Genomic DNA, 27,296 nt, shown 5'->3' with positions numbered 1-27,296 from the left:
GGTGGTGTCGGCCTACGCCCCCGTCCCGTCCCGCTGGCCTTTGCGTTTGCTTGGTCGCAGGCCCAGCTTTGGGGACCTTTTACTTGTAGGGCTGCGGGCGCCGAGGTGCAGCCGTCCTCTCCCGCATCCGCGGTCCGAGATAGGCCGACCCGTGAGTAAGACCGTGCACCTTGAGGCACGTCAGCCTTTCAAATCCCTCCATTTTTCAGACTCCTCTCTCCCCCCTTACCTGTCCTCTGAGCCTCGGTCCTTTCCCTCCTCCCAACCTCCCAACTTTCTCCTTCTTGACTTTACGACCGGGAAGGGATCCCACTCTCCTCTACTTGCTTCTTAGGTTTAGATTCTCCACCGACCGCTCTCTTTCAGCGAGGGGGAGTCCGGAGGTACTGCAGGATAGAAGGTGCCTTTAATGTCCCAGAGGCCATGTCGCCATCTTCCTTGGCCCCCCAGGCACCCCGAAGTTTCTCTAGGCCGAGGGCGATTGTAGATTTCACAGGGATGTGCTGGCTTCACAGCTGCCTCCCGTCTAGGCCGCGGTGATTGTGAGGGTTTTTTGTAAGAGGTGGCGGGAGTGGAAGTGTCTTTCTGTGTACAGATGAAGGTAAGGTTGAGAGGGGGAAAGACAGGTCTAAGTTGACATGAAAGTGTAAATTACTAACTTGTTCTCATTTTTATCTTGAAAGTGCAATCCTTCATAAGCTCGAAACTCAATAATCTGTTTGTGAATTTGTGTCGCATTTAAAATCATTTGATGATTTTCTCCCAGTATTTTCTTATGGTTAATGATTTATTTATGCTAATAGTACATTTAATTGGCATGCTGTATGCTGTCCTCTCCAAGCTAGCTTTTTTTGAAGTATTAGTGCGGAACCACATGTAAACAAACTTGGAAGTTACTTGATTCAGAGCTGTATGTAGGTGTTTTACCCATATTTTTTGAGGGTGTGGGGTCAGGCTTGCTTCATCGTTGCTCTTTAATACATTCTAACCATCAATAACTTATTATATTTGCTTTGCATGTTGCTTCTTTGGATGCTGAAGCCTCTTTTGATTGATATGAGAAGAATGCAGAAATCCTGTTGCCATCAGCAGAAGTTGTGTTCTTATCTAAAAGTGATGTCTATTTCCAACCGTTACCAATTTGCCATGCGATTTTAGGAAGTCACTTATATAGGGCTCTTTCCTATCATTTATCCAGGTTTAGAAAAGCCCTACCTGTATTTTGTGTGAAATGAGTTTGATATTATCTGTCTGCAATCTAGTCTCAGGCAGTTTTCAGATTACTTTTTATATCATTACTACCCTAATGGTTCAGTTATAAATTAATTATTTTTCTCACCCACCTTTTAAGCTGGTACCTGTAGTTTATGGCTCACAAGAACTTGGATGACAAGGACCCCATGGATTTAATAGAATAAAAATCATTATAGTTAAAAAAAAAAAGGAATTGTTTTTGTTGTATTTCTGTTTCGACTTTGTTCTATGCACTTTTTAACTAGTTGAACACATTGCATGTACAGTTTTTTATCTTTCACTTAATACTTTTTGAGCCTATCTCCTTTTTTAAGAAACCGTGCATAACATATTTTAAACTTTAACTTACGTATAATATACTTGCAGATAAGTGCACATATCATAATTGTAAAATTTGAGGAATTTCCACAAACTGAACACATCTTTGTAATAGGAATTCAGATCAAGACCATCACCCCAAAGCTCCTTTCTTGCTCCCTTTCTCTCCTAGTCACCATACGTAACCACTCTTCTGACTTCTGACATCAAAGATTAGTTTTGCTAAAGTCCTAAACATATTTTAATAGCTATATAAAATTCTGTAATTTGTATATACTGTAATTCACTTATTTCTTCATTGTTAGACATTGATGATTCTAAGTTTTCTTTACTACAAGTAAAACTATAGGGACCATGTATTTTATCTAGTAACTTTCCCAGGACTGATGGCCCTCAGTGGAATGGCATAATCATTTCAGAGACTTTTTGTGCGTATTGCCAGTTTGCTTTTGGAAATAGTTAAATCAGTGGATTGTCTTTTGTTTAACAACTCCCTAACAAATGTTGAGTATTCTTATTTTCTTTTAAGCTCCACTAAATTGATAGGTAAGAAATAGTATGGAAAATAGAATTTTAGGCTCACTTTGCTCCCACCAGTGGATTGTCTTTTGTTTCACAACTCCCTAACAAATGTTGAGTATTCTTATTTTCTTTTAAGCTCCACTAAATTGATAGGTAAGAAATAGTATGGAAAATAGAATTTTAGGCTCACTTTGCTGTTGCCTTATCTACTATATGGCATGATGACTATATTGATAAAATTTGCAACTCAAAATCTTTTAAAATACTAGGCTCTACATATTGAGACTATATGACTCTGACAAGGATTTAGTAATTCAGGTGAACAGTTACTGCTTTTCTGTGTGGAATTTTGATCAAGCCACTTTATTTCTATATTTCTCTGGACTTTAATTTCTACATCTGTAAAATGATGAAATCGGACTTAGTTACCTAAAATGATGAAAAAGACTCTGCTAATTATCAGGAATATACAGCTCTGATGCTGGATCAGTTTATAGAATAGAGGAGAATATATACAGTATATGATATTTTATATACGTGTGTTTTGCGTAAACGTAAAACATATATAAAGAAATATATGAACATAAAAAAAAACAACGTTCTAATATATTGTAGTGTGGGAGATGATAGATGTATAAAGAGGAAAACAGAGCTCTGTGGTATGGATTACTGAAGAGGCCATTTAGCTGAGCTTGTAGTTTCAGGGACAGGCTGTGAGTATATTAGTTAAATGCTTCCTAGGTTTAAATGCTAGCTCTTCCGTGCCTCAGTTTCCTCATCTGTAAAATGGGGATAATATTAGTACCTATTTCTTGGTGCTGTTACGAGGATTAAAATTGCTGCTCTACATAAAGTCCTTAAGGAGCGCCTGTCACATAGAAAGCCCCGCATACTGGAGGTGATGCCTTAGCCAAAGAAGAGCATCTAGGTCGATGGAAGAGCAAGAGCATGTCACGGAACTTTGACGTATGCAGGGAACTGTAGATAATCCAGTATTTCTAGAACACAAAATGTGTAGAGGTCAAAGACAGAGGTGATTCTGAGAGATAAGCGGGGATCAGGTCATGGGGGCCTTGAATACCTGTTTCGTTCACCACTTTTTTCTCCAGCGTCCAATGCTGCCTGTCATAAAGTAGGTGTTAAATAAAAACCTTTTGAATGAAAAAGTTAGTTAGGAGGCTATGCTCAATCCTCTATGTGATGCAGAGCCTTTGAAAAATTTTAAGAGAAGTATGATACATGATCATGTTTTCATTGGTGTCAGTGTGTGGAGTGGATGAGAGGTGGTAAGGTTGGTCGGTAAAACCAACGAAGAGTCTCTTGAGGAAGAGGACTAGAACTAGAACAATGATAGCAGTTATGGAAAAGAGGGACCAGAGTTAAAAAATATCAGGTGGAGGGAGCAGCAGAGGAGAAGAGATGAAATCATACTAATACAGCCTTTCTTTTTCTTTTCCCTTTTCACCAAAAACTCCTATTTTACTGCTCTCTTATAAATACATATGCACTGTGTTTCTTTTTCTAGGTCAGTTCTTGTTCCTGTTGGGTGTTTTCCATGCTCCATCATGTTGAGGGCTAAGAGTCGGCTTTTTTTGCTTTCACCTCATCACCTGAAGCAGCTGAAAGAGTCATCAGGCTCCAGGCTTATATGGCAGCGACTTCTGCATCAGCAACAACCCCTTCACCCAGAATGGGCTGCCCTGGCTAAAAAGCAGCTGAAAGGCAAAAACCCGGAAGAACTAATATGGCACACCCCAGAGGGGATCTCCATAAAGCCTCTATATTCCAGCAGGGATACCAAGGACTTACCTGAAGAACTTCCAGGAGTAAAGCCATTCACACGTGGGCCGTATCCCACCATGTACACCTTCAGGCCCTGGACCATCCGCCAGTATGCTGGTTTTAGTACTGTGGAAGAGAGCAATAAGTTCTATAAGGACAATATTAAGGGTGAGATTTTAGTGAGACGTAATATTTATGATCAAACATACACTTCCTCATCTTGGTTTTTTTGAAGGGAGGCTGGTTAATCTCTATAAAGGTAATAGTCACTTTATAATTTTGTAGTTAAGGCTATACTCTGAAAAAAATATTTTTCAACTTCCATGGTCAAAAAGATAGATGACCCAGAATAAAGTGCTAAATTCTTGAGAGTAAACAATACTTATATGCACATTGTGTAAAAGGAATTAGGTGAAGTGAAGTTGTATGAAGAAAAGAGACCTTGGCTTTGCCTTTGAGAAGCTTTTACTTAAAACCATCAGGATAGGAATTGGAGGGGAAAATGGTTTAAGTGATGGCCAAAGAAAGGAATAAACAAATGACCATGTACAAATTTCAGTTTTTTGCATGGTTTTCATAATTCTATTTCCCATAATATTTGAATGGTCAAGACAAGAACAAAAATAAATAAGCGAGCATACAAATACTAAATTATGTTAACTATATACAAACAGCCATATGTTTTTGTGAATCTTAAATATATTTCTATCAAAAATTGTTAAGATAGGGCTTCACTGGTAGCACAGTGGTTAAGAATCCACCTGCCATTGCAGGGGACATGAGTTCGAGCCCTGGTCTGGGAATATCCCACATACCACGCGGAGCACAACTAGGCCCGTGCCCCACAACTACTGAGCCTGTGCTCTAGAGCCTGCGAGCCACAACTGCTAAGCCTGCGTGCCACAACTGCTGAAGCCCATGTGCCTAGAGCCTGTGCTCCACAACAAGAGAAGCCACCGCAATGAGAAGCCCGCGCGCCGCAACAAAGAGTAGCCCCTGCTCGCGGCAACTAGAGAAAGCCCGCGGGCAGCAATGAAGACCCAACGCAGCCAAAAATAAATTAAAAATAAAAAAAAATCGTTAAGATAAAATCTTGAGATGGACATGAGATATATGACATGTTTGGTTCCATCTATCCTTTATTATAGTGAAGTCTGGAATTCACTTTGTGCATTTTAGCACATGGGAAACAGCAGACTTTTAGTAGGAAATAAAGTATTTTATTTAAGTTTGTTTTGAGCATAAAAAATGTTTATTATAAAAGTATAATGTGATGAGATGAATCAACACTAAGTAGTGTTAAAGAAAATCAGTTTACTTTGATGCCAGACTCTAATCCTACATTATTTTTCTTTATATATTTAGCTGGTCAGCAGGGATTATCAGTTGCCTTTGATCTGGCAACTCATCGTGGCTATGATTCAGACAACCCTCGAGTTCGTGGTGATGTTGGAATGGCTGGAGTTGCTATTGACACTGTGGAAGATACCAAAATTCTTTTCAATGGAATTCCTTTAGAAAAAATGTCAGTTTCCATGACCATGAATGGAGCAGTTATTCCAGTTCTTGCAACTTTTATAGTAACTGGGGAAGAACAAGGTGTACCTAAAGAGAAACTTACTGGTACAATCCAAAATGATATACTAAAGGAGTTTATGGTCAGAAATACTTACATTTTTCCTCCAGAACCATCCATGAAAATTATTGCTGACATCTTCCAATATACAGCAAAGGTATCCTTTGTGGTTCTTATAGATTTTGCTATAGTTCTTTGAATGTAGGAATTTTTATAAAATGCCATAGCCTAATTTGAATTTGGTAATTGAGTCAGAGTAATAGTTGTAGTATAGAGTTAGGGTGTGGGTTTTGTGTTTATGTGTGTGTATTGTTAGTTTTTAGTTTTTGGTCTTTAATGTACTAGTTTTATGGTCTGTCATTACCTATGGGACTCTGGGCAGTAGACATTTATTGTATTTTCTTTATTGTTAAAATTTTTATTCTCTGATATTTGTTAGAATCAGGGAGGGCTTATAATTTACACTTCTTTTATTTCTCTCCAAAGTTCAGATTCAGTTGTGAATAGACACTGGTGTCAGACAGGGATCAAAATATTAGCTTTATTTCTGCAAAAAACTGGATTAGAAGATAACGCTTATATCTGCAACCACAGTGAGGTCCCTAATATTTCACCCCTGAACTAGGTTCATTTTCCCAAGATTGGTGGGAAAATAAGGTTCTTGTAGTATTCCTATATTAGCAGCAATCCTTCTACAGGGAAACATAAAGCTTCTTCATTTCCTCTGAGTAATTCATTTATATTTTCCCCCATCATTCCCATTTTACTTTTTGCTGGCAATTCTCTCTTCTTACCTACCTTAAAATTAGACTATTATTTCATAGCAAAGGGCAAATCTCTTCTCCATCATCAAACCTTTTTTTTAATCTCTTTACCTCTTGTAATTGCTGTTATCTCAGAACTCTTGCTAGCATTGCCTGCTCTCCTCATTTGATAAACTTTATACTTTTAAATTTTATTGCTTTTCATAGATTCCATCTGCTCACATGAATTGTATAGAATACACGCCTATCACCTTTTTCAATTTCAAGAACACATGCACAGGAGGATGGATTTGAGCAGTATATGACAAATACACACACACACACACAAATAGCAGTAGCTTTAACTAAATAGGAGTCAATTCTGTTTCAACTAGAAAAAGTTGGAAGGTAGACTCAGAGTCTTGGTTGTATGGAAACACTGCAGTCCTGAGGATTCCAGCCTCCTTTCATTTGGCTTCTCTGTTGTTTGTGTGCCAGCTCATGATTAAGGAAGTAGGTGGGCCGACTGTGTTTGTGTCGGGAGAGGGACCTAGCCCCTCTGATTAAAGGTGAACTTCCAGAAGGAACAAACCAAACTTCCACTTATATCTCAGTGGACACAAAGAGAGAAGATTGGAAATGTAGAACACTTTGGCACTGAATGTATGGTTCAGGTACAAGAGGAGAGTGGAGAATGGCTATTGGAGTGGATAGTACCAGTCTGCTGTTACGTACTTGGGCATTTAACCTTGTGAAACACTAATGTCATCTGCAAGTTCAAAATTGCTTTATATAATCTTTCGTATAAGTGATAAAAGTGCCAGTTTCAGATATTGATCAAGTATGTTATTTGAAGTAACTAAACTTTTATATTGTTCCTCTAAAAAATACTTAATTGTGACAAAATACACATAGCATAAAAATTACCATCTAAGTATACAGTTCAGTGGCTTTAAGTACATTCACATTGTTGTGCAACCATCACCACCATCCATCTCCAGAATTCTTTACATCTTGCAAAACTGAAACTCTGTACCTATTAAATAATAACTTTCCATTCTCCCCTTCCTTCAGCCCCTGGCAACCACCATTCTACCTTGTGTTTCTATGAATATGACTACTCTAAGTACCTCATATAAGTGGAATCATACAGTATTTGTCTTTTTGTGTCTGGCTTATTTCACTTAACGTAATGCCCTTAAATTGCATCCATTTTATAGCCTGTTTCAGAATTTACTTACTTTTTTTTTTTAATTTATTTATTTTATTTATTTATTTTTGGCTGCGTTGGGTCTTCGTTGCTGTACGCGGGCTTTCTCTAGTTGCGGTGAACGGGGGCTACTCTACGTTGGGGTGCGCAGGCTTCTCATTGCAGTGGCTTCTCTTGTTGCTGAGCACGGGCTCTAGGCACGCAGGCTTCAGTAGTTGTGGCTCGTGGGCTCAGTAGTTGTGGCTCGTGGGCTCTAGAGTGCAGGCTCGGTAGTTGTGGCTCATGGGCTTAGTTGCTCCGCAGCAAGTGGGATCTTCCCGGACCAGGGCTTGAACCCATGTCCCCTGCATTGGCAGGCGGATTCTTAACCACTGCACCACCAGGGAAGCCCAGAATTTACTTCCTTTTAAAGGCTGAATAATATTCCAATGTTCCCAGTGTTTCTACTATTCTTAAAAAAAATTCTGCTATTAAACTCCTCTCAGTAGAGAAGCACATGTTTGTTTCCTTCTCGTTTGTAACTCCAAATATATTCAAGTAGTCTCTCAATTCCATGTAATTCAATCCCCTTATTGCTTTTGTGATGAACATTTTTCAAGAACTCTTGGTTAGTTATAAATAAAATATTTGCAAATGTAAAATATAGATAATCCATACCATACACTAACAACAGCTAACTTTTTTTGAATACTTATTGTATACTGGCATAATACTGTACTAAGTTGTTTAGATGAATCGTTTCTTTTAATCCTACAACAATTCCATGAGGAAGGTAGAGTTATTATCTATTTTATAGTTTAGGAAACCAAGGGATAACAAGGTTGAGAAACTTGCCTACAGTCTTCTGGCTAGTTAAGTGACATGACTAGAATTTGAGCACTCTGACTTGAGTCCATGTTCTGAACCAACTGTAATGAGTGTCTGATTTAGTTTTTATTATTTTATCTTTGGTTAATTCTTGGAAGGATAATAGTTTTTTGGTTCTGCAGGTTCTGTGTGATATGTACCCCACCTAACGTGACATTTTAGGGGGATAGTGGATTAGTGGTTGTGGTAGAAGGAACCTGTCTGAATTATCCTTAGCATTAAATGTCACAGTAAATCAAACTGAAATCTTTGATTTTTAAGCCATGCATTTTTTTCCTGTTTTGATATATAGTACTAGCACTGAATCATTTTCTTTTTTTACCCACTGTGTACTTATGCATATTCAATGAGTTCATTCAAATAAGATAATTAATAACTAGTTAATAATAATTAAATTTATACATCTTCAACAGATTCTCCCAAAAGTTTGAGGTCTTAGGACCTCTTATGAGGTCGAAGTCATGAGTTTGGAATTAAAGATGTCATCATTCAGTTCTTGGGCCAAAGGTTACATTCCTAACCTCAGCCAGCTAATTTCAGAGTTTAACTTTTGGTGCTAAATGATGGTTGGTGATTCTTTTTCACTAGAAAAATAAAACAGGTACAGTCCTTACAGTGTTTCATTGGATCAGCCATTTTAATTGGAAAGTGAATTGAATGTAACTAAACATTAAATATTTTCAGTTAATATTATGAACTAATTAGTATATCTGAATCGAATATCATTTTAAAATAATATTGTCTTTTAGAAGATAGGTCTAATAGAACCTTTCTTATACTTTTATTTACAGTTGTATTTTTTAATTATTTTATATAGCACATGCCAAAATTTAATTCAATTTCAATTAGTGGATACCATATGCAGGAAGCAGGGGCTGATGCCATTCTGGAACTGGCCTATACTGTAGCAGATGGGTTGGAGTACTGTAGAACTGGACTCCAAGCTGGCCTGACAATTGATGAATTTGCACCAAGGTGAGTAAATTAAACTCCAATATTGCCTCAACATTAAGAAAGTTCACAGGACCATTTTATGAGTGTATAGCAAAATATATTGATAAAAATGAATTTGTATATATAAATATACCAGATTTTTTTTTATGTTTTATCTGAGTGATAAAGAGGGAATAAGCCAATACTGTTTATAATTAAAATTCAGAATTAAATTTGACTGTACTTCTTGGTAAATTAGAGGAATTTTGGCCTCTGCTGTTCAGAGAACACAATTAACCGGCACATTTGACAAATAATATTAAAATGTAAATATGGTTTTCAAGACAGATTTGCTTTTGTTCTTTTAATATTTCCATTTTAAAATACAGAAGTCATCTATTATTACAGGTTTAAGGTTACTGAAGTACATATGCTTTGATTTTAATTCAAACTAAGTTGCTTGAAATTAAAATCTGAGCTTTTTGTGTGTATGTGTGTGTGTGTGTGTGATACAATTAATTTCCATTTTATAATCAAATTCTGGACTTTACTATTTTAGGTTGTCTTTCTTCTGGGGAATTGGGATGAACTTTTATATGGAAATAGCAAAAATGAGAGCTGGGAGAAGACTCTGGGCTCACTTAATAGAGAAAATGTTTAAGCCTAAAAACTCTAAATCTCTTCTTCTAAGAGCACATTGCCAGACATCAGGATGGTCACTTACTGAGCAAGTATGTATAACATTTAAAGTGTAGAATTTTAGTAAAGTCATATATTTTCTTCTAAGCAACTTGGCATAGTCAAGAAACAGATTTAAGAACTTATCTGCTAATTGAAAATCATAATTATTCTGAAGCGTAACGCATGCTTATATTTGTTTTTACACAAATTATAATAAATAAATGAAATTGGCCCCCTCTAGTGGCTAACAATATAAAATCATTTAAATCTTAGCTTACATATAAGGCTGTGTATTTTACTTTTTTAAAAGTAAAAAAATGTGATGAGGAGGAAGAAGTACAAATTATAATTTAAGTAATATTGTCTTAAATAATTTTAATGGTTAAAATTCTTAACACAAAACTTCCTCATTAAAATTTGATTTTATACCTACACATTTTTTTACTATAGTTGTGTTTAAATAAGCATGCATGCAAACAAGCCATTTAAAAACTATTATCACTTGGGTAATCTATTTAAATTTCATTTCATTAAAAAATTATGTGGTGGTGATCTTTTTTAACATGCATTTTCTTTCCATATTAAATTATTTTGATACATTAAAATAATTTATAACTTTAAAGTTACATTGCTTTTATAAATTTAAAACAAATATAAACTAGTAGTCTCCCTATTAAATATGATTTCAGGTACTTATAAATGGAGAAATATAGATTTCAGAGTTGGAAAGAACTTTAGTAATTGTTTTTGACTTAGCCTCCTCATTTTTGCAGCTAAGGAAGCTGAAGTTCAGAAAGGTCCAATGACTTGCCCAAATCACAGTTAGGAACAGAATGAACTAGAAGTCATATTTCTTGTCTCATAGGCCATTGTTCATCTGTTTTATTAATCGTTTATTAATAAATCATTGCCAGTTTTGTGCACCTCATTAGGGTAGATACTTCAAGGTATACAATAATTAGGAGATAGTGAATTATGAAATGAAGTATGTTAATTATCTAAGTAGACAAAGTATACACTCATGATGCACATATAGAAGACTATTTAGGCAATACAAAAATAAGCACAACAAATACTTCATATTTCAGATGATTATAAGAGGCGATGTTTTAGTGCCTAAGCACAGACTAGATCCTTTGGCTCTTAATCCTAAGTCTGGTTTATTTACTAATTTGTCTAAATTTATTAGATATTCTGAAGACTAATACAGACTTTGGCAAAGAAAGTATGCATCAGCCACTGCTTAATCATTGTCATCTTTTACGGCTGCAATATATATCAATTGTTGCCTTGTTTTGTTTTGGTTTTTTGCCTTTTACTAAATGTTTTAGGATCCTTACAATAACATCATTCGTACCGCAGTAGAAGCAATGGCAGCAGTGTTTGGAGGGACTCAGTCTTTGCACACAAATTCTTTTGATGAAGCCCTGGGTTTGCCAACTGTGAAAAGTGCTCGAATTGCCAGGAACACGCAAATCATTATTCAAGAAGAATCTGGGATTCCTAAAGTGGCTGATCCTTGGGGAGGTTCATATATGATGGAATCTCTCACAAATGATGTTTATGACGCTGCTTTGAAGGTCAGTTTCTCCTCTTTGAAACTTTGTTTATAAGATTTACAGATTTATAAAGATTTATAGATTTTTGATTTATAAATCAAATCATTTATAGATTTATATCAAGATTTATAAAGTGTTTCAGAGAAAAGGGAATTTTAGATTTGACTTTATAGTATTTAAAATTGAAACTTAATTTAAAAATACATTTGTATTTGTAATAAAGTATTTTATTTCAAAGAGTTAAAAAGACAACTAATTTTAAAAGACTATAACAAAAAAGCAGTCCTTTCTCCTCCACTTGCTTGTTTTCCTGCTTCCTTGAGTCAGCTACATCTTTTTGTTTGTTTTTTTTTATCTTTTTTTGTTTGTTTGTTTTTATCTCCATGTTTTAAAATTACATGTATATACTGTTTGTTCTAATTCAATCAATTTTAGACCTTATCTACTGCTTTGCTAGTATGGTAGCTTAGTATTTTAGCTGGATCTTGTCCCTTCTTTCCTTTGTCCCATATTACCAATATAATTATATCTCAATGTAAATCCTTCCTGAAGTCCTCTATATTCTCATTTGATTTAGACTGGTTTCTCTCTAGACCGTTGCTGTCCTTGACCTTCCCTTTGTCATTATTGTCAGAATCCTTTTCACCTCTGCTATGTTGAATCTGTGTCCTGAATCCTGTCTCTTTGTTGATTATCCCTTGTTATTTTGAAGCACATCTTATGGGAACCTCCTAAAAATGGTGCATGGGAGATGAATTAGTTGAAACTTTGGATGTTTGAAACTGTCTTTATTCTACTTTCATATTTAATTGATAGTCTGGGTTTGAAATTTTTCATTTGGGAGTTTGTAAGCAAATTTGTAAGCATTCACCTACTTTTTATTCTAGCTTTCAGTATTTCTGTTCAGAAATCTGATGCTATTCTCATTCAGGATGTTTCTTTCTGAAAGTTTCAGGATCTCTTCTTTATTTTTGTGTTGATGTACCTTGGTGTGTGTATTTTTTCCTGCACTGTCCCCTTTGGTGGACATTTTTCACCTGGCCCCTTTTTCATGTTCTCATAGCTCTGGGAAACTTGTCATGTATTATTTTTTTGATAATTTCTCTCCACTCATTTTCCTTTGGTTTCTCTTTTCAGAACTTATGGTTATCAGGTAAGGACCTCCTTAAATGATTTCTGACATTTTTATCTGTTCTATAATGCATCTTTGAGTTTTTGTTCTGGTTTTTTGGAGAGTCATCACCTTTATCTTTCTACTTAAATACTTTAAAATTTATATATCGTATTTTTAATTTCTGAGAGCTCATTTTTGTTTTCTAATTTTTCCTCTTGCATTCATACTAGTTTCATTATTACAGAATCTCTTCTTCTTTTTCTGAGGATCATTATATTTTTTGAAGTTTTCTTTTATATCCTGTATTGTCACTGTTTCCTCTGTGTGCCTTTTTGTTTGCAGTCTTATCATTCAGAATGTAGGTTTTTGTTTCAGTAAGACATCTTATTCTTGCCTCTCCCTGTACTTGATGTTTCATAGTCCATTGCTTCTCTAGTTCAGTAAATTTTGGTTTTCCTGACAGAATGGGAGAGAGGTAGTTGCAAATTCTCAAGTAGTCCCCTTCTTTTTAGCTTCCTAGAAGGTTCTTGGCTTCTGTTGAATCCAGTACAGGTTCTTCTTTCTTGAATCCATCAGCAGAAAGCCAGTTTGACCTTGCTCCTATCTACGAAATCGTATTCCATTCCACCATCCATTTTCCACTGTCTCATGTATATATGAGGCTGTGATTGAAGGTTTAGGTGTTTCTTGACGTCAGTAATGCTAGAGTTATATCATTACTCTGCTGCTCAAATCGAAAAATAAAATGGCATTTTGAGATGTACTTTTTAGAGTATTTATGTAACCACAAAAACTTTATTTATGTAATTAAAAATAAAAATTACAGAATTAGTGTTATCATTAGTTGGCTTCTAAGACTTGAGCGAGAGATTTTTGTGTTTTCCAAAATATGCTTGTTAGTGTTTCTGTTGTCTTTTTAAATAATTTTAAACACAGAATGTCTTTTTTCTTATTGATATAATTGGCATATTAACACTGTATTAGTTTGTATACAACATAAGGATTTAATATATGTATATATTGTGAAAGGATTATCAGAATAAGTTTAGTTAACATCCATTACTACACACAGTTACAGATATTTTTTCTTGTGATGAGAACTTTTAAGATCTATCTCTTAGCAACTTTCAAATATATAATACAGCATTATTATTATTATTTTTTTTTATATTTCAGCTTACTTTTTTTTTTTTTAACTTTGGGTTTATTTATTTTATTTATTTATGGCTGTGTTGGGTCTTCATTTCTATGCGAGGGCTTTCTCTAGTTGTGGCAAGTGGGGGCCACTCTTCATTGCGGTGCGCGGGCCTCTCACTGTCGCGGCCTCTCTTGTTGCGGAGCACAGGCTCCAGACGCGCAGGCTCAGTAATTGTGGCTCACGGGCCTAGTTGCTCCGCGGCATGTGGGATCTTCCCAGACCAGGGCTCGAACCCATGTCCCCTGCATTGGCAGGCAGATTCTCAACCACTGCGCCACCAGGGAAGCCCCCTAATACAGCATTATTAACTCTGCAGAATTTCTAATTAATGCTCTGTTGTTAGTTCTTTTCTTATGAAACATTAAATTTACCACTAAAATAGTTTATAATTTTATTAACATTAGTAATTATATAACATAACACATTTGTATTGTTTATTAAAATATTTTCATCTTCTCTTCTAGTTTTATTAATCTGTTTTTCCTTGTTAGCTCATTAATGAAATTGAAGAGATGGGTGGAATGGCCAAAGCTGTAGCAGAGGGAATACCTAAACTTCGAATCGAAGAATGTGCTGCCCGAAGACAAGCTAGAATAGATTCTGGTAAGATGAAGTAGAAAAGTTTATATGTGAAATCCAGTATTTAAAAAGAAATATTAATTTCTGTTTGAAGATAACATATAAAGTTAGTAAAACAAAAATTATAGAAAAATGAAACTTGGATAAAATGTTTCTTATGAATCTGTATGTATCTATCTCTGTGTTTGTATTTTTGCATGCCTGGATGCACATGAGCAAACACATGTAGAAAGTATGTGTGGAGGTTTGCCCATTTATTATGTGTATATATGTGGGTAGATATCTCCACCATTTTGAAGATGACATTATTATTGGTCATTGTGCTCTGCATTGGACTATTCATTTATTTATTCATTCAATCAGCCAGTACTTTTTTAGTCTTTAGTATTTGAGACACTGTGCTATGTCTGGGCATACAACTGTGAATGGGACAGACATGGTCTCTACACCCATAGAGCTTACATTTTGGTAAGAGAGAGAGAGAAAATGAACAAGTAAACAAATAAATAGACAAAATAGTTATGGATTATGGTAAGTTTTATGAAGAAAATAAGAAAAGAGGTATATCCTGAGGTAGGATATACCTCTTTTCTTGGCGGGATGTCTTTAGCTAGAGTAATAATCTAGTAGTTTGAGGCAAAATATATTTATAGTGTTAAAGAAGTATAATTTGTAATTCTGGTTTATCACTTATAGATTTTAAAGGTATTTTTTGTTTAAAAGTGATTGGCTGTAAGAGGATTCAAGAAAATATTAGAAAAGCCATTGCATGTTTGTCTTCTACCTCATAAGTCTTAGTTGGTAGCTGCTACTACAGTTTTAATTTCGTAGTGTTAGAAGAGAGTTTATCAGAAACTCTGGGAAAGCATATAGTTTGGGTGAATAATCAAAGCCCTCCCTTACAGAGATCCTGATATATACCTGTCTTTTCCCCTCCTATCCCCATTCCATATTGGTATTCACTGATCTATATTGAAATTTCATTAAGAGTAAAAATACTACTTAAAAATATCAAACTTATAAGGAAAATATGTGTGGTGATCAGAGCATTACTGTTAGACAGTTATTTGTGAATAGAATCTACATATTATTTTCCTCTGGGAGATTAACAGGTTCTGAAGTAATTGTTGGAGTAAATAAGTACCAGTTGGAAAAAGAAGAATCTGTGGATGTTCTGGCAATTGATAATACTTCAGTGCGTAACAAGCAGATTGAAAAACTTAAGAAGGTAATAACAGCTATCATATTTTGAGCGTTTTCTGTGTGCTAGGCACTGTCCAAGCCCTCACGCTGTCCTGCTGCATTGTTAGAACCACCATATGAAGTGTGTATTATTTCCCAACATTTTAAAGGTAAGGAAACTAAAGATAAGGGAGATGGAGAAACTTGCCCAGGATAAATAATTAAGGATCCAAGACTCAAATCTCTAAGTCTGTTGACACCAAACACTCATGTTTTTAATCATGATATCTGCCTCTGTGAAACTTATACGTTCTTATTAAAAACCACACCATAATAATAATGTCTCCTATAATTTACACATTTGAAGTAAGGCTTAGATGATTATATAACTCACTCAAAGTTAAAAACAAAATTAAGTTCAGAGTCCATATTTGAACCCAGGTCTTCTCACTGTAATTTATTTCCATGTTCCTGATACTACTATGAAAGAATCATTTGCTTTCAATTTTAAAAAAAAATTCAAATATATTTGAATAGTGCTTTAGTAAGATACAGTTTAGAATGAAAGATATTTATATTGAAACTAGAGAACTGTTTTAACTTTTAATTTCCAGTTTCTCACTGAGATGAACCGAAGTATATAAAATACTAAAGTAGATAAAACATATTAATTCTTACTGCTGTAACCTATATATTTCTATTGTATGAATCTACTTTGGTCTCTTAATCTCTGGCTTTAGTAATTACTGCTATTTCTAAGGCAGGAAAGTTGAAATTCCTTAATGGTTTTCTCTGTTAACTTTCCCTATGATTGTTTAAGATAGGACTTTTTTCCCCTCAGTTCAGATGTTCTTTAAGAATCCAGTAGACTTTGTCCAGTTAGACTGTATGTGTAACTTTCAACTTCCATTTGTTTTTTCTATTAGAGTTAATGGCAGATGTTTAATGATATTATTTCCTTTTTCACCCTCATTCAGGAGACAATGACTCCTCTCCCACATTTTTGTCATTTTTTAAAGGGTCCTATTTAGGATGTAGCATTATATTTCCAGTGGTCACAAAAGTCTCAGTATTTATTGTATTTGGAAAACTGCTTTTTTCCTCACTTGTACTTAAACTCTCTTAAACGCACAGCTTGAGGGCATCCACTTACCATAAATGATATCTACCTTATTTTGGGTAAGAGTGAGAAATTCAATAATGATAATGGATTTGGGTTCCTCCTTGCCTTTAATATAAATTTTCTAACCCACCTCTGCTTATAGATATGATATAATTTTAGTGGCATCTTAGGCAGTATCATATTTTAGACTTCTTTACAGGTGGTGAAAACTTGTAAAAAATTGGATTTTAGGTAACTTTGTTTAGGCAGGTTGTTAGCAGAGCAGAATAGAGCTAAGACCCAAGGGAAAATGTTTTTGACTACACTTTTCATTGTCTTTCTCTCTCTTTTGCAGTATTTCTCATTGTCTCTGTCTCTCTTTTTCTCTTGGGATTATTTTTAAGTAGAATAGCGATATACATACATATTATTACCAGTAGACTATTAATTAGCTAAGGGAAACTTAAAATATAACTAAAATATTCCCTAAGTTGTAATCTATTAAGTAGCATGTACTACTTGGGAGGGTCAGCACTATTATTTATTATTGCCCTGCTTGTTTCTGAATTATCAGTGTTATACAGAATTTAGTATTATTTTAGGAAGTCCTTAAATGTTGAGGGAATGAATAAATGTAATGAATATCAATGCTAGGATACATATTATTCTCTTCTATTTTTTTCTTTTGTTTTTTAAGTTAGGATTATGGAACAATTTCCATATGATATAAATAAGAGTATAATCTGATCTCTGTTTTATTCCCTAATCACATAAATGGTCCCTTTCCTTACCCTTTTCTGTGAGGTCAAATCCATCAGGGATCAAGCTTTGGCTGAGCGGTGTCTCACTGCCCTGACTGCATGTGCTGCCAGTGGAGATGGGAATATTCTCGCTCTTGCAGTAGATGCAACTCGTGCAAGGTAAGGATATGTAAGTTTGGAGATTTCCACATCCTAAAAGTTGACCAGTTTAGTTTTTCAGGGTGTACTTAAATGAAAGGCTGATTCTATAAACCATGTGAGCCTAAAAGAAAATATTGGAAACCAAAAAAAAAAAAATTCTTGTTTTTCTTAAACATCTGTGCATTTAAAACATTCATACATTTTGAATGGAGTGTATTAATATTCGTGTATTTCCCTGTGGCTCAGGACATTCGAAGCTATTATAGTAAACCTGTGTCACTGATTTGCAGGTTGAAGTTTGATATACTTTCAAGGATAGGGAGACATTATTATGTTGGACAGTAATCAAACCTGCCCTTTGTCCAAGCTGGACAGTATCTCTGTCTTCCAAGACTGTGTACTATGTAGACATCTCTGAAAAGATAGTCCAGCATAAAGGCAGTCAGTGCTTTGCCTTACAGAACATGCAGAAAAGCAAGTGACACAAAAACGTTTCTCCCAATATACGATAATGTCACTAAATAAATTATTTTTGCTTTTATTGATTATTGCTTAATATAATGGACTTTTAAGTTGTTTCAAGTGCTTAAGGGATGGAGTGAATAGTATATTGGTTGTTTTTTTGTTTGTTTTTCAGTTTTAATTTCTTTTTTTTTTTTTTTTAGTTTTAATTTCTTAAAAGAAATAAGACGACTTCTCTGCTTAAAATCCTTCAGTGGTCTCCCAGTCCTTTTAAATTAAAACTTAATCTTACCATGGCCTGCAAGACTGCTGGATATGATCCTTGCCTACCTCTCTGACCTTGTCTTATCCTACTTCCTTTGTTATGCTGTGTACCAATGTCCTTCTTTCTATTTTTAGAGCATAAAACTTGTTTTCCTACTTCTCAGAGCCTCTGCATTTAGCATTTCCTTTTCAAACACTTTTCCCTCTTAAGTTCCCTTGCGTGTCTCTTTCTCATCATTTAGGTCTTAGTTCAGAAGCTGTATCTTCATATCTTCAATATCCCTAAAACATTTTTCCCAAACACCTCATTCCATTTTGCCTATTTTAGTGTCTTTATAGTACTTATTACCATAAAATTATCTTATTAATTTATTTGTTTGTTAGTGCATTATCTGTATTCCCTGACTAGATGATAAATTCTGCAAGAGCAGGTACTTTTGTTTTTTTTTTTTTGGTCTTATTTATCACTGTATCTCTAGCACTTAGCAGTGCTTGGCCCATATTAGGCACTCAAGACATGTTGAATGAATTAATAACCAAATGGAATATGCTAAAAGATTTACTTTTTATCAAAAAATATCAGTAGGAATATTGCTCTTTGCCCATTTGTATTGTTAAGCAGTGAATTATTCAGTAACCTTTAGATACTTGTCTATTAGTAGTTTTTAGGTCATTCGGTCATTTTTCAGTAAAGGCATTCAGAATCATTTTTTTTCATAAGTATTCTGAGGAAAGATCCTATCATGAATGCAGTAGAAAGCATTCAGATTTAGATTTTTGACAGCCTATTTTTGAGTTAGGTAAGAAAATATGTCTAATTATATTGAATGTTAAGTTAAATAAATATTTTTATCCCAAATAATGATGTTAACAGAACTTCCATTTAATATTTTAGATGTACAGTTGGAGAAATCACAGATGCCATGAAAAAGGTATTTGGTGAGCATAAAGCTAGTGATCGTATGGTGAGTGGAGCCTATCGCCAGGAATTTGGAGAAAGTAAAGAGATATCATTTGCTATCAAGAGGTAATATGTGAGATTTCTTAAACCAGAATGTCATCTTTTCTGTTAACACAATCCCCATGAATCTACGGTGGGCTTAATTTTTTCACATACCACTGGAAAATATTTGACTTGTACTTTCCTCTTAATCTGTAGCTTTACTAAAATAACATTTTGAACTTTCACCACAGTCCCCTTTAGGAGTTTCTCGTTTCAAGCAAATGTTTGTTTAGCTAACATTGATATTGCTTCATATCCTCCAGGTACTTAGATTTCAATCTCCTTACGACGGTACATTTTCATATTTTCTGAAGTTTTATTTACATTGTTTAATTGCTCAAATAATTATAAAATCTTACTTTTCCTATTTGAAAGTAAATATTTGGTTGCCATCTGTGCATAAATTAAAATCACTCGTCACTGGACTGACAGTAAATAACTGTCAAACATGATTTGGAAATATGAATTAATATAAATTGATCATGCTTCTGAAGTGAGTAGTAGCTTCCTGATGATTGGTTTTCTCAACCACTGTAATAAATTTTCCATGAAAAATATTATGTCACTACTCATATATGAGATAAATATCAAAACAACCAAGGTGAAAGTCATCGAAATGGAACATTTTTTTTTCTTTTAACAAAAATAAATTTGTTTCTTCGTGCTTTTTCATCTGAGGCGTAAATTTATTGATTTAAGCAAGCAAGTATTTTGATTATACATTAAGATACCACATTGAGGTCACCTTGGGGGAGTTCACACTTGTGAAGGGTAAGTGAGATATGGACAGTTCAAAACAGCTAGGAGTCATGTATATGTACAAATACTTCTGAAGGCATTTTTTAGTTTATATTTAACTATTTCTGCATATTGTACTCTGGGGACTGTCTTAAGTTGTAAAGTTGTTATTTCCTTATCTTGCTTCACTGTGATGTTCTCAGTGTTACAGGCTTACAGTCTGTGCCATCTTTCAAATTTTTTTCTAAGGGGGGAGATGGTAAACATACTCAGGCTCTAATGGAGTTCTTAATGTGAAACAGAGATATTAACAAAATATGAGTAAACAGATTAGATGTTTTAAATAAACTTGAAAGTTTTACTGCAAATAAATTAGAGTCTTATATCTTACCTTTGGACAATTAATATATAACTGTTGTATTTTAAAATGTTCCTTAGGGTTCAGAAATTCATGGAATGTGAAGGTCGTAGACCTCGTCTTCTTGTGGCAAAAATGGGACAAGATGGACATGACAGAGGAGCAAAAGTTATTGCTACAGGATTTGCTGATCTTGGTTTTGATGTGGATATTGGTCCTCTTTTTCAGGTATTGAAAATTGTTGGGAGGAATTTCAAGTACTATTGCTACATACTGCGGATAGGTCAACTGGAATGAAGACTAAAGAGTATTCATTGCATTTTCACCAGGAAAGAAGTAAATCTTCCTGAAGAGGCCCAGCCTTTATAGTCTCCCATAAGAGTTTTCCCATTTGGGATTTTAAAATACTACTCTAGAGAGGCTAGAAGAAATTGTTACTATAAAGAGTTAGCACAGACTTCTGGAGATATGTCCTGAACTGTTGGTAGATAAATATGTAAATGTGTTTAGAGTCTTAGGCGTTTAAGGTGGGTTTTGTTAAGAATCTCAAATATGTTTCAGATTAAACAAATAGTATACACTGTATTTAGATTGCTTTCAGTCTTCCTCTAAGTTGAATACTTTCCCATTCTACTTTTTTACTTACATTTTGCTGTCCTTTTGCTTTAGTTTGTTTGTTTGTTTGTTTTAAATAGTGATCAGATATAATGCATTTTCAACATTTAGTGGTTAGCTTTTGGGAAATAATTTTTCATAAAATAAAAGAATTTTAAAAAATTGTTGTCAGCCATTGGCATCTAAAGGAATTTCTCAAATAACCAAAAGTTTATTTCCCCATTATACACCATCTGCAAAAATATAATTTGTCTTTTAGTACCACCAACTTTGTTACCATAATTCTGCATCATTAAAATAAAAACTTACCTGTGGCTGAAGGTACAATCATGCAGTTCTCTGATGACTGATTTAATTAAAATTAGATTTGATGTTTTTAAAATTGCAACATTTGATCATTTAAAATACAGTTTAATTTATATAAACATAAGGCATGGAACTGAATTGTTTAAATGGAATTTTTTAATATAAATTTATTTATTTATTTATCTATGGCTACTTTGGGTCTTTGTTGCTGCACGCGGGCTTTCTCTAGTTGCAGCGAGCGGGGGCTACTCTTCATTGCGGTGCACAAGCTTTTCACTGCAGTGGCTTCTCTTGTTGCAGAGCACAGGCTCTAGGCGCGCGGGCTTCAGTAGTTGTGGCATGCGGGCTCAGTAGTTGTGGATCTTGGGCTGTAGAGCGCAAGCTCAGTAGTTGTGGCGTATGGGCTCAGCTGTTCCTCGGCATGTGGGATCTTCCCGGACCAGGGCTCGAACCCATGTCGCCTGCATTGGCAGGCAGATTCTTAACCACTGTGCCACCAGGGAGGTCCCTACGTGGAATTTTAATCTAATCAATTTTGGTAGCATGGATGATATGAATAACAAATCATGCTTAAATTAAATGTCTTACCTCTAAGAAATCAATAGCAGGAATATGCACATTTTTAAAGGTTTTAATTTCGTGTGTTAATATTTTTCACAGACTCAAGGTTTTACCAGTATGTTGTGTGACTTACCTAGAGATCTTCTTGAATGTGGCTCCATTACTGAGTATAGAATCTTTTGTTTCTGCACTCAAATTATGAGCCTTAAAATCTTGCCAACTCAGAAAATTGACAGATTTTGATAGTATTTTTAGTGCTTATAATTGTGCAGTGGTTTCTCAGGTGGCCTTATCCTTTCCAGTTGTCTCAATTTACATTATATTTACAATGAGAAACTTGTAGGTACTTTTTACATGAAATGATTTAAATATATGTGTACAGTATCAAAGCAATGTCACGGACTCATTACAGAGCAGATATTATCTTCGGTAATTCAATTCATAATTGAATGTTTGAAAACATCCTTTATGATTCTATATCCCAATGGTTAAATTAGTTAATAAATGAGAGGCATGCCCTCCTTGGCACTGTCCTTTCTCTTGTTTATGCACTTTCCTGGGTGCTGCAGCCCCTTAACTAGTTTCTATAGTTCTTACCTTATTTTGCTCCATATATTACTGTTAATTCCGTGTTTCCATGGGAGAATGAGGTCCTGGAGCTTCCTAGTCCACCATCTTGTTCTTTCCCATTCTATTTTAAAACCTAAGGCTCACTTTTTCATGTTGCATTTTATGTTCAGTCTTTTACTTCTTTATAAACCCTATGCCATGTTACCCCTCAGTAAATGTTGATAGTGAAGACAACAGATGTATTTTTTAAAAATTATAATGAAGAGATAATATATATTTTGCCTATATTCCTACTTTATCTTGAACATTTTGGGGGGGACTATATTTTGGTGTAACTTAAATCTAATTGATAGTTTGTAGTGCTAGAAGCAGATATAGCCCTGGTGTTTGTTATAATAATTGGATGAGTTAGTGTTTGATGATGAAGTATGAAGTTATATTCACTTCAAGATTTTTAATGAGGAAAATCTTGGAATGTTGATTGAAGTAGTATAACACTTTAGAAACACATTTCGGGATAAATAATGGTTTGCCTCTTTACTTTTGAATTGTTCAGACTCCCCGGGAAGTGGCCCAGCAGGCTGTGGATGCAGATGTTCATGCTGTGGGTGTGAGCACACTCGCTGCTGGGCATAAGACCCTGGTTCCTGAGCTCATCAAGGAACTCAGCGCCCTTGGACGGCCAGATATTCTCGTCATGTGTGGGGGGGTGATACCACCACAGGTATTGTTCATCTCCTACATTTTCTAGTACCATGATGGGAAACCTGAGTAGCTTATTCGTAGTTCTTTAATTTTCTATATACTTTCTCCAAAAATTTGTTGCAGATTTAGAGCCAAATCATTTCCTAGGTCATTTACTAAGTAAATTCTATAAAAGTGGTCCATGTTGTTTTCTATTCAGACTATATTATAATTCAATATGCATAATTTGATTTAATAATATATAATGCTGTATGAGAGAGTTGGCTCCCTACAAACTAGTCACCTAGTTAGAGATCTATCTTCTTTATATTCAATAAGCAATGATGGAGAAGGAACAGGATAAAAGTAATAAAATCTCACAACTGGAGTAGCGAAAAATGGTGAACACACAGTGACTATATCAGCCCCTCCCAAGAGATAGAGTGAGCACCCCTTGTCCTAGCAGTGGAGCCAGTCCTTTAGTCAGTCAGTCGGTAGCACTTACTTCTGTTGTTTTAGAGTCACTGCCTTGTCCATTTCCTGCCTGTTCCCATCCCTAAATGTTGCCTTAACTCAGCACTGTATAAATTACATGGTCCTGTAAGAGCCCCTTTTTCATGAAGCTAATTTGATTGGGGTATAGTTTTCTTAGCGACAAAAATACCTAATTCAGACATAAATGGAGTCAGCCTGTCCTAAAAATTATTGGCTGAATGGGGCAGAGGTAGATTCTTGAACAAAAAGATCCTCTTAGGAAAGGAGAAATGGATGCTAGGTAACAATAATGTCAATTAATTTATTAAGGGGGCAGGGACACCTTCCTGATAAGTTAAAATAGTTAAGATATAAATTGAGTCTATTTCCAATTTAATTTTTAATTATATCAAATTTTCTTTTTTTACTAAGAATGGAAAAAGTATTGAGTTACAAGAACTTTACATGAAACTGCTCCTAAGTAAATGATTCATACATACTATAAAGGCCTCACCACTATATAGCAGGAATCTGTCAGTGACATGTGACCTTGTGCCCATGTCTACAATTGTTTTCCCTCCATTACAACTCAGAATATAAAATAATGAATTTATACACTACTTAGGAAATGAGAAAATACATATATGAGGTTATGAGATTGGTGACAATGTGGGGCTGGCGACCAAGCTGTGTATTACTTATTCTTTCTAACAACACAATACTTAATGTGGTACAGTCAACACAAAACTGCTTTTGTTAGCACATTTGCTCTTATCTTCATAAATATAGTTTACTATTTGGGAATATAAAGGGCTTTTAGTCTTTATTGCTGTCTGTCTGTGGAATACTTCTATCTATATTGCAGTTTTAGAGTCTACAATCCCTAAGCTCTTGGGCATGATATTAAAATTTAAGAACCAAAATAATTAGGCAGCACAAAATACTGGCATTGAAATATGAATTGAGAAGAAATGCAGGCCTGTTATATAAGTGAGTTGACATTTTCAAGAAATATATTTCGTATAAGTCTCTGGATTTTTAAATTACCTAGAACTTCTGTAGGTGTTTGCCATACTTTTTCCCCCATGAGTTTAAAGACTAAGGATCAAAAAAAAAAAAAAGACTAAGGATCATATTCTATAATGACACACTTGTGTGTTAACATGGGTATCCTTTATAATATAATTATATATCAGTTAACACCCATGCATTTTTCTCATTATTTGTTTTCAGTAAATTATATAAAATGTTGGTATTATTCAACTGAAAGTCTCCTAGATTTTAGATTAGAGAGCACTAATATATGGCGGTTAATCAGAATGATTGAGCCATTGCCATTGTGGAGCTTATAGCAATAAGATGTTAAGTGCCATTGCAGAATTATGGTATTACAAGAATATTATAAGGAAATAATAGAGATAGAAAAGAAGTAGCTGGGGGATAATTAACATGACCATGTAATTAATCATCCAATGTGATCACTTTTAAGAATGAAAATGAGTACTACTAAAAAGGGTGCTGCCAAAATAATCCAGTTAAAAAATGGACAGAAGATCTAAATACATGTCGACAGGTACATGAAAAGATGCTCAACATCACTAATTATCAAGGAAGTGCAAATCAAAACTGCGAGATATCACCTCATATCTATTAGAGTGGCTATCACCAAAAAGACAAGAAATAACAAGCATCGTCAAGGATGTGTAGAAAAGGGAACCCTTGTGCACTGTTGGTAGGAATGTACATTGGTGCAGCCACTATGGAAAACAATATAGAGACTTTTCAAAAAGTTAAAAATAGAAGTACATATGATCCAGCAATTCCAATACTGGATATTTATCTGAAGAAAACAAAAACAGTGATTTGAAAGATATATGCACCCCCATGTTCATAGCAGCATTATTTACAATAACCAAGACATGGAAATAACCTAAGCGTCCATCAGTGGGTGAATGGACAAAGAAAATGTGATACACACACACACACACACACACACACACACAGAGGAATATTATTCAGCCATTAAAAAAAATGAAATCTTGCCATATACGACAACATGGGTGGATCATGAGGGCATTATGCTAAGTGAAATAAGTCAGACAGAGAAACAACAAATACCACATGATCTTACTTATATGGAGAAGAACAGATTGGTGGTTTGCCAGAGGCAGTGGTAGAGGGTGGGTGAAATGGGTGAAGGGGGCCAAAAGGTACAAACAGTCAATTATAAAATAAATAAGTCTTGGGTATATGTGTACAGTATGGTGACCATAGTTAATAGTACCGTACTGCATATTTGAAAGTTACGAAGAGAGTAGTATGTAAGTAAGTAGTACCTTAGAGACTAAGGACATAGTACTAAGTAACTAAGAGAGTTACCAAGAGTAACCAGAGTTACTAACCACAGTTAGTTAGTAACCACAGTTACTCAGTGTGTTACAGAGTTTTAAGTATAAATCTTAAAAGTTCTAAACTCAAAAGTGCACACACAAAAAATTGTGTAACTAGGGTGACAGATGTTAACTAGACCTACTGGTGATCATCTTGCAGTATATACACATATTGAATCATTAAGTTGTATACCTGAAACTAATATTATGTGTCAGTTATACCTCAATAATAAAAAAAAAAGACTCATGGGAAAAAAAAAAAAAGCTGTTGCAACAGTAAGCACAAACCAGAATGTCCTGGAAATATGATCACCCTAGTGGATGAGGATCAGGACTTTAAAGCACGTCCTAAACTTGATACAGCTACAAATATTCTGCTGTTAAAACAGTCTAAAGCCTGGAGCAGTATTTGTGCCCTGGGGATCTTTTCACTCAAACTTTGTGTAAAACTAACAAACAGCAGCAGCAACAACAGAGAATTTTTTTAAATGAGTTAATTTTCATTTCTAGAAAATCGAATTCCATCACGAAGCCAAATTCAAAGTACTACACCATTCACTAGCTGTAGACAAAATTACCTTGGAGGAAATAAATAGCCTTGTAAATTTAAAGCTATAATGTGTTGCTAAATTTAACACAAATAATGGCAAGTAGTAAAAATTTAGGTGAGAGAAAATTATGGTTTAGGGCTCAGAAGTTCTCAGTTGGTGGACCATACAGCTTCCCACCACAAACAACACACTGGGGTGTTTGGAAAATGGGCGGGATGTCTTTTGTTCTTTTAATGTCTTGGAGTACTAACGGTGGTGCTAGTGGCAGTCCCAATCAAGGAAGAAGTTTTCAGCCCCAAATGCCAAGAGTGTACCGGATGAGAAAGCTTGGGGCGTTGGGGATAAAGAAGAAAGGACAGCATTCATTGTCCTTTTGTTTCATTTTCTTGAAATTAGAAATATTGTCTGTTCTACTAATTAAATTCTTTCAACAGGATTATGAATTTCTGTTTAAAGTTGGTGTTTCCAATGTATTTGGTCCTGGGACTCGAATTCCAAAGGCTGCCGTTCAAGTGCTTGATGATATTGAGAAGTGTTTGGAAAAGAAGCAACAATCTATATAACATCCTGTTTTTGTTTTAGCTTTCTAAACTGTTCTTTCACTAATGATCAAAGAAGCCACGTCTTCAAATTATTCAACACCTAATATGTGCTTTCCTGAAAGCTTTACATTCAAGTACCTGACTTATAAGAATGTTGTTATGCTATAAGTGTGTATGTATAGTTTCACTTTAATTTTAATATTAAAAATTAAAAAAAATCCTTAAAAACTCTCTATAAAATTATCCTTAAAAACTC

General features: G+C 34.8%; 1 protein-coding gene across 3 annotated transcripts; it reads left to right on the top strand.

Annotated features, from left to right (window-relative positions):
* The first annotated feature begins 1 nt into the window (after position 1).
* On the top strand, positions 2 to 27,296 carry MMUT (methylmalonyl-CoA mutase). 3 transcript variants are annotated; one of them, XM_068557526.1, is made up of 13 exons: positions 2 to 155; positions 3,620 to 4,044; positions 5,242 to 5,609; positions 9,090 to 9,247; positions 9,765 to 9,936; positions 11,218 to 11,466; positions 14,249 to 14,360; positions 15,449 to 15,564; positions 17,425 to 17,540; positions 19,144 to 19,275; positions 20,428 to 20,575; positions 22,956 to 23,123; positions 26,933 to 27,296. In XM_068557526.1, exons 2-13 carry the CDS (start codon positions 3,660 to 3,662, stop codon positions 27,059 to 27,061), a joined length of 2,253 nt encoding a protein of 750 aa, XP_068413627.1. In that variant the 5' UTR covers positions 2 to 155; positions 3,620 to 3,659; the 3' UTR covers positions 27,062 to 27,296. The 3 variants fall into 3 exon arrangements, with proteins under 3 accessions (XP_068413627.1, XP_068413625.1, XP_068413624.1); XM_068557524.1 differs by having other exon boundaries at positions 2 to 175; XM_068557523.1 differs by having other exon boundaries at positions 3 to 151.

Source organism: Eschrichtius robustus, chromosome 12, assembly GCF_028021215.1.
Source record: "Eschrichtius robustus isolate mEscRob2 chromosome 12, mEscRob2.pri, whole genome shotgun sequence".
In the NCBI taxonomy this organism is placed as follows: Eukaryota; Metazoa; Chordata; class Mammalia; order Artiodactyla; family Eschrichtiidae; genus Eschrichtius; species Eschrichtius robustus.
The sequence above is the reverse complement of the archived record's forward strand: the minus strand, read 5'-3'. Positions and strand labels throughout refer to the sequence as shown.